General features: G+C 33.0%; 1 protein-coding gene across 1 annotated transcript in view; it reads right to left on the bottom strand.

Annotated features, from left to right (window-relative positions):
- LOC105626328 (Down syndrome cell adhesion molecule-like protein Dscam2) overlaps positions 1-9,137 on the bottom strand; it is an 89,440-nt gene that overhangs the window by 48,540 nt on the left and 31,763 nt on the right. Inside the window, exon 5 of the mRNA XM_012207630.1 lies at positions 6,554-6,879. Coding sequence (XP_012063020.1) covers positions 6,554-6,879 — 326 coding nt within the window. The remainder of the gene's footprint in view (positions 1-6,553; positions 6,880-9,137) is intronic.

The raw sequence follows: 9,137 nt of genomic DNA, 5'->3' as shown, positions 1-9,137 counted from the left end.
ATAAAGAAATTATTTATGTGCTTATAAAGTGCAGTTATAATATTCTATGATTTTAAGTTAAGTAACAATTTAAACGAGACAAATGTATTACAAATAGTAACTTTTACACAATATTTATTAGTAGTTTATTATATATATATATATATATATAAAATTTGATTTAATTCGTAATGTTATTTATCAAATTTATAAATAAATATTACAAAATGCAATTTTACTTCAAAAATCAAAGCAAACAAAAAAATTAAATAACTTTTAAATTAATCAGAGAATTGTACTTAAATTTTACATTGCAGATATTCAAACGTAATAATAGAACAACCTTTGTAATGTTTACAGTTTTGATAATGTTTTAAGTTATGATACATACATCTTTAAAACTTTCAATCCGATCCAATGGAACACATAAGTATCGTATGTTCAATTAATTGTCCTCTTAAAGTGACGAATGACAAAAATAATTTGGCAGCGTTCAGAGATCCATTGAAAAGCCTGTGATTATTAACTCTGTCGTAGCATCGGAAACTGTGTTATGCGACAAAAAGCTACGACTTCCGCCAATAAAGCATTAAAAGAGTTTGACGCGTTAATGGAACGAAATTGTGGAGAAGAAAGACAGCTGATATATATACGGAGTGTCCTTCGAATGAGATTCGTTGCATCCGGCTTTCAATTCTTTTGACCAATTTTCTTTCGATTAAAATCAAATCTATCAATTATTTTAAAATTATAAACGATTAAAATACAATAATATTCTTCAAGAATTATATTTTGGAAATGCAAATTAAAATGGAGTTTTATTTAATTTTAAAGAACTTTCATAAAATTTCAAGCTTTTTTAATACAGAGATGGTTGATCGTTTCAACATGATATATCAAATGGTCAATCAAATTTGCGCTAAAGAAAGATCGACTTGAAACATTAATCAATAAATGTCTACGTAAACACCTTGTATATGCGAGTAAAACTGCCTGTTATAAGCATTCTTGATGATCACGAAAGTTATACGGAATGCTTTCAGCGAATGAATATATATGGTATTTCAATGGTTCCAGTCCCTTACCCAATTCTGTCTGATGTTTCTGTCGTTCTTCTACGATGGCACCCGCAGCAGCCCTCGTCACCGTGGACCATTTACGCGCGCACGTATTCGTCCTTCTTTTATATATGTATGTATAAAAGATATGTATATATATATATATATATATATATAAATATACATATATGTGTAGATACGTATGTATGCCCAAGCTGTCCGCTCCAGATGGAAGAATACCACTTTCTCGCGTTTTCCATTGGACACTTTACTGACATTTTCTACCCTCTCCTATCCCTTTCTCTCTTTCCTCGCGTTTCCAGGCGTCGATCGACCCGGAATGTAGTCGACTTTTCAGGATGGGATAGGTAGGTATGTAATACATCGATTCGTCTCAGTGAATCGAGACAGGGTTGTGATCCATCAGCTGGTAATTGACAGTGAAATATTTTGTGCGCGTGTGGAGCATTTATTACATGCCGGTTTTCGCGCGAGCGCTTCGATATCTCGGTCTGTGTGTTATCGGTCGCAACCACTTCGGTCGTCGATAACCTGCCCAGCGCGAGCTTCATAGAGATCGTAGAGGATATACTATTATATGATCGTCCGAGTATAAACTGTTTCATCAGAGAATAGTAATTTTTTATAATATAGAACGCACCATAAATCAAAATAAAATGAGAATATATACAAAGCTATCGATCTCGATTATATTTTCACAAAACATACTAGGCATGATGGGATTTGTTTTCGTAAATATATCAATATAAATATATAAAAATGTAATATGGGCCACAATAAAAAGAAAAATATTAAAAAAAAACGGATTAATAAAAGCAAAAGAGTAATAACAGTTAAAAATTAAACCAGAATACATAAAAGAGCAAACCGTGAGTTAAATTTTGTTCAAATAGCGACGGAATCGTTTACGAAAGTTGACATTTGTAAGAAACTTTCAGGGAAGAGAGTAGGCAATTGCGGAACAAAGTCTGACGATCTCCGAGCGAACGATAATTTGACCCGAGGAATAAGTGGTCAGGACAACTTCGAAATTCATCATGTTCATGGATGAAGCATCATGTTTTATATGCAGTATCACGGCCGAGCAATTGTGCTTCTAGACTTCTTGCCTTCGTTGTTATTTACGGTACTAGTGTGCGATCCTCGATTATCTACGTCTCTGAAAATTAGTCACTCGCGCTACCGGAGTCGGCTTGAATTTAGTTGAAGTTATTTCGGAGGAAATTTGTCTTCATCTATATCTCAGCTAGAGAAGAGAGAAGAAACAAAATAGAGATACAGAGAAAAAGGGAGATTTATAGAAGCCTCTTAAAGGTTTAATGAAATCACGAAACAACGAACTGTGATTTTGCGTAGTCTATGAATTTGCAAACAATTCGAATACTCTTGCAACAATGATACAAAAAAAGTTGTTAAATTTTAAATTATAAATAGAATTTTATATAAATGTAAATATTTGAAATCGTATAATTTGAATCTTCTCACAAAAATTTGACATAAAATAATAATATAAATAATATAAATATAATATAAATAATAGTAATAATAATAATAAATAATAGTAATAATATAAATAATAGTAATATAAATTAAAAAATACACTCTTCTTATTTAAACGATAAAAATTAGCAAAATCGATTTTCCTTATCATCGATAATAAACTTGCAAACTATGTCAGCTAAAATAAGCAATCTTATATTTATTGGAAGCTCAGAATTTTGATTTTCGAATAAGATTATCTTATTGTGATTGTATATGAAGATATTGGTAATTATATTTGCTTATAATCTTGATTTAAATATTTGAGGAAGTCTCGTGGCGAAATCAATTTTATTTCCGTAATTAGTGGACGCTAATCTAATCATCCAAGATAAGTGGCGTTACACTCATTTGGAGCGTTGGAAGCTTAGCTTTCGAACGACATCAATATCACCTCACTGCAATTTTTCTGTGCAAAAATATTAGCAATTATATTGACCCGTAATGATGTAGAAGCAAAATCACTCTCGGTCGGCGCGGTGGCAACATATCATGTTTCAAAGCGCGTGTATCACACGTTTTTACATCTGTTTTTTTGATAATGTATTAATGCATCTGTCAAATTACAAAACATGCAAAAAGTACGCGCAACGTTCTCTCATGAATGACGCGCGCGTGCCGGATTTTATAAACATAATTCAACGAAAAATCGACATACCAAAATGCGACAAAAACCAGTCTTATTCGTTTCATATTTCGCAGATGATTATGTTAAACGTATATATACTCTTATATGTAAAAAATTTATGATAAAAAATTATGATATATATAAAAAAATCTATGAAAATGTAGAAAAACCGTTGACAGAGTATTGTATTAAAAATTGTTCAGGAAAGATTTTGCAAACATTTTATGCAATTTATTCATTTATAATAAGAATCAAAGTAATGAGAAATTCAAATTATCTTTTCAATACAATATTTATGAGCAATAATTATTCCTTAAGTTATTTGATCTATTTTAAAAAGATATTCTTTAAGAAAATTACTTTAAGAAGATATTCTTTTTTGTTAAAATTATATTATATATATTTTATAAAAATTATCATTAAATACCGATAATTCTAAAAATGATTTTTGGACTAACAGAAAAATGATATACTCTCGTTCTATTAAAAAGTTGCTCGATCAGATTTTGAAGTTTTTCTTAGAGAATATGATAGTAAGTGGCAGGGTAAATGCTTATATAATGCGATTCAATGGAGCATTTGCAGCATTTTTTAAATAAATACCGATTTAGTTCGTACATGCCATTGTCGAATGTTGCGGAGGAGCGTAGAAATCTCGAGGTAAATTTCGCAAAATCTCGCCGAATGGCGATAAGTAAAATGCAGATTCTGACTGTGTCCTCCCTCGCGCCTCTCAGGGAAACTGGCGACAATTGTCGCCTGGATCGAAGGCCGAGGAGGGAAAAGAGCGGACAATAGAAATGCCCGAGTCATTTGCGACGAAGCGATTCAAGAAAAGCTGCTAGTTCGGAAAAGTCCGGAAAACGGAGGGGGAGGGGGAGGCAAGCACTACGTGAACAGAAAAGATTATCGTCGATATCGTCGAGAAATACGATAACGTCGCCTCGAGATTCTTAATCCGTTCAATAGGAAGCCAAGTATAAACTGTCACGCGCGATGACAGTCGGAATAATGATTGTCATTTATTTACCTTCCGAAGATCTTAAATGGAAGAGATAGCGAGCGGATTTTGCATCGATTCTGAAGAGATCGATGAAATTACTTCGCTGGGTTTAAGGCTTCAGCTGGATGAAATGGATTTTATTCATGAGCTTCGAAAATGTATGACGATAATTCTCTTCGCTCTTATCCGCTTCGCAGTCTAGCATGATTCATTCCAGAATAGAAGTCCATTTCAAATTATTGCAACAGTCAAGATGTGATAAATAGTTATTGCAAAACCAGATCTCGTAAATGCTTGACGTGGGTGTTACGATGATATGAAATGATCTTTGTTTAATATGCACGCAGCCAAAACGCAACCGCATAATGTAATACAAAGAAGAAGAGAAAGAAGATGAAAGAGATGAAAGATTACATTTGTTTGTGAAACTTAGAAGAGAGGAAATGCATGTAAACCGACACTGGCTCAAGATGGATGGAGAAACTGTGATGTAGCGTTGATGTTCGACCCAATTATCCGGAGATTGTCCAAAGTTCACTACCTCGTTCGGAGTAACGGGATGAACTTGGGTTTAACTTTGCTCAAATCGAAATAGCTGGCTATATTCTATAGCGATTACGCTGAACAAAGGTGCACGTTATAACAATCGAAACTTGGATTCGAACATTATTTGGAAAAGCAAAGCTCAAACGTCGCTCTGTTGCGAATGTTTGCGTACCATTTCACGCCTCGAAAGAGATTAGAATTAATTTGCATGCCTGTTAATATAAACTACACTTCGTATTTTGTTACGTAATTATGTATAAAGTGAAATAGAGTGAATCTCACACATTAGAAACTCTGCTGTTCATATGAAAGCAAACTAAGCAATATTTTCGCTGTTAAATCAGCCAATCTTTATGTTTCCCGAGGCATTAAAAGTCGTGCCAAAACTTTTTCCTCGCTTTACTATTTCTTTCTGTCAATTTACATTCTGCACAAAATTCGTTTTAAGCTTGCTCGATGTTTCGCAATTTTTCAATTTTAGGCGATATTTTATAATACAATAAAGCTAAAGCTTAAGATATAAATTTTTCTATTAATGTTATTATTGTTTTAAAGAAAAATACTTCAAATAAAAATAATGTAGACAACACATTTCAAAGAAATATATACATCCTTTTTTGAAATACTTTTATATAATTGATTTGAATAGAAAGAAAGAAACAAAAATTAAATTATTTTTTAGTACTAAATGCTAAATAATCAAATATAAAATATAAATGTAAATATTAATAAAATAAATCAAATTATTTAGTATTTTGTAAAATATTCATATAAAATATTTATATAAAAGACTAGAAGAGATATGTAAGAAAAATTCAATAAATTAAAAAATTAAGAAAAATAAGAAATTTGTATAATTTATTTATGAGTTTTTAATTTATTTATGAGTATATAGTTCGAAGCAATATATCATAAAATCATCACGCTTCTTCTATTAAGAATTTTAGTCGAAATATTAAGAATTTAAATTGCTAATCGGAATATTAGAACTTAAATTGTTTGTTGAATCTTTTGAAAATAACAATCTTAATGTAATTATTCTATATCAATATCTTCGTGGATTATAAATCTATTTGGAAATTTTGTACACTTAAAAAGGTACAACTAATTTATATTTAAGATGATTTTAGATTATACAATACTTTTTATAAATACTTTTTAATCAATAATTATGTCAATCTAGATATTGTGATTTTTTAATCATAAAATTGCAATGCGTGATTTTTGATGGATTCTATTACCACCCGCAACATTTGTAGAAGAGAGAAGAGAAAAATCATCAGAGATAGGTATGTACACAAAAAATTTGAACAGGAATAGTTTGCCTTAACATCGCATAAAATTTGAAGAAGAATATTTAAAATAACTGCTTTAACGTTATGTCGACAATCGCAAATTTGTTTTTAATATTGTACACTGAAGATGATCCCTAAGGGTTGAAACGTTTATGTTTTAATATATTTATTATAATTTAATTATTAAATATTAGGTTAATTTCTAACACTCACCATCTTGTCGTGACTCGTAGCCTTTGATTTTAAAATAATTTAAATTATTTTTATTGATCTTATTAATTAATTGCCAATTACGTTGTATCAAGTCTTTATATTTAGATAAAAGTGTGCGTCGCTATTTCTATCATAGATAGAAATGGCCGGAAGAGAAAATAACTGGAAAAAGACGATAAGACACACGCGAATGGATATGTGAATTGGGTCGTTCGCATGAAGGCGTCGTTCCAAAGAAAGAAAAAGAGATAGAAAAGATCGAATAATGAACCTGTTGAGGCGCCAGATGGATAGAGAGGCTGCTTATGATGGTGACTTCCAGTTCAACTCGCTCGGAACCAGCGGTATTGTTTGCATGGCAGACATATCTACCGGCATCCTCGACTCGGGCCGGCTGCAGCACCAGAACGCCGGCACGTGCGTGTATCCTCTCCGAGTTGAAGACCATCGTCGTGCCCGACATGGATTCGCGAAACCAGAGGTACGTCGGTGGCGGATTACCCTGCGAGATGCACGATAGTACAATCGTCTCGCCGCTGCGGATCGGCCCGGGATTCACTCGCTCGTTAAATCGCGGCGGCGACGAGTTACGATGTTCTGGAACAGAAGAAAGGAATTCAGAGTTAGAAAAGTTTCATTTTTATAATGCCATAAGCTTATAACACAGGAAAATGTTAGGCAGTAAATACAGTCTTAAATATAATGAAACGCACAGATAATAGAAAAATAGAAAAGCTAATAGATTTCAACCTCTCAGAAACCGTATTCTATTATACATTTCTATTATACATTTTTTTTAATAGGTTTAATAGGTGAAACCTTTTATTCCTTATTTTCCTTATTCTACCTGTGATTTTCATTGTATTTGAGACTATAGACGTAAGTAATAAATGAATCGACCAATCACAGCAGAGAATATAACACAATACGCAGTAGCAAATTCAAAATATTGAGTTGTTTACTGCTTATATCTTACTGTTTAAATTTTTTTGTATGCCTATAAATTCGAGCTTGTCTTTATATTATGTAGGTACACTAAATACATATATTTTTTCCTCCAAAAAGCTTATGTATGCTTCAGACTTAATTCTCTTATTACTCTGTAATAATGTGCTAAATTATTACGATGATAAGCAAAACCGACGAGCTTCAACAGTGCTCGAAACTAATTTTCTGTGTAATTAGGATTTCCCATTGTGTTGTCTATTATAATAGTGAGAATATTTCAACAGTGTGAGATTGTGTGATATCATACTGAAAACTTTATCTTAATTTACGAATTTGTAAATTAATTCGAATTGACGATTTTCACGTTTACGGTATAATACGTCGAATTATGATAATATCAATCGAACATCTGCTCGTGATTGCGAAGTTTTCGTAACGTAAAGTGGAGAGCACGCTTTTTTGTGATATTCAAATATATTTAAATGGATGACATACGCACGCGTGATAAACCAATTCAGACGTATGTATGCGGTCACATTAATAATACAGCAAAATTTCAGAAATATCCGATTATCGGCCGTGTACATTATTAATGTATGTTAACTGGCGCATGTATTTACCTAGCAAAATTCAACATATGCAAATTATTATAGGCTTATGCATTGTTACATGGGCATTAATAAAGTATTAGTCAACAAACATGCTTGCGTGTTGTATTTACTATATTCCTTATCTTAGGAGAGAATGAGATTAGAAATTTAAGGTTTTAAAAACGCTTCTCTCGTTGATTTCGATCCAGATGATTCTCCATGGGTTATTTTACGATATACGTACCTCCCTGGGAAGTCGTTAAGAAAGAAATCCCCGCAGAGTTGGCTGAGCAGACAGAGATCCCGCGTTAACTTTTTAATGTACATAACGTACATAACGTAAAAATCGCGAAACATTGTCCCGCACTTTTCCCGCGGAGAAACTACACTGAAAGTTTCAAATTCAATATTCTTTTTGCTGCAATTAATTTTATCATTTTAATACTACTTTTATGCTTTAGATATATTTTTAATGGTCTTTCAATCAGATTTTTGTTTTAAGCATTTATTTATATCGAAAAATTTTTGAAAAGTTTATTTCGGTTAAAATTGTTTGTAATTTTAGCAAAATTAATTTGACAAAAAGTTAAAAATTAAAATACCATCACGTCAAATTTATCGTTCACTTCTCTCTCTTCGGCAGTGTCATTCACGACGATTGTGAGAGCAGTTTAATAGACAAAGGCGATATTCCGAAATCCAGCGCACTCTCTCGAAAATGCAGAGAAAGGGAGACATTTCGGGAATGAATGTAAATCCTCTTCCATTTCACATAGTAACAGCATGCGCGCGTCGTATTCAGTGAAATCCGCGTGTAAATTTCGGGGTGCGGAATTTTATCGCGGCTAATAGAATCAATAAACCGAGCTCCGTTACGTCGATGAAAACATCGCAGACAATTCTGTCCGGCCGCGAGGGGGTTAAATTTACTGTCGTCCCAGACTAAGAAGAACGGCAATGACGACGACGACGAAACGAGCGTCCAATTTCTCGACATCCTCGTAAGAACACGGAGAGGATTGGTAAGTGGTACAGCTTGTCGAAAAACGAGCGTTTTATTTCTCTTCCTTTTAACAACGATTAAGCATTTCCCTCCCTCCTTTTCCCTTTCTGAGATAAGAGTGTTTGTCTCTGGGCAGTTTTGGACAGACCGATGCCACGACCTTTTACAGCCGTACTATTTTATAATAGCGCTTTGTCTGGCCGACGTTATTATTGTAATTTAAGCTGATGGCGTATTGATCGTCGCAGTACCTCTATCTCGTTCTCGCTCTCGCAATCGTGTCTCGCTCGATCTTGTACCCCTCTCTCTCTCTC

The sequence above is a fragment of the Atta cephalotes genome, assembly GCF_000143395.1.
Source record: "Atta cephalotes unplaced genomic scaffold scaffold00005, whole genome shotgun sequence".
Classification (NCBI taxonomy): domain Eukaryota; kingdom Metazoa; phylum Arthropoda; class Insecta; order Hymenoptera; family Formicidae; genus Atta; species Atta cephalotes.
The sequence above is the reverse complement of the archived record's forward strand: the minus strand, read 5'-3'. Positions and strand labels throughout refer to the sequence as shown.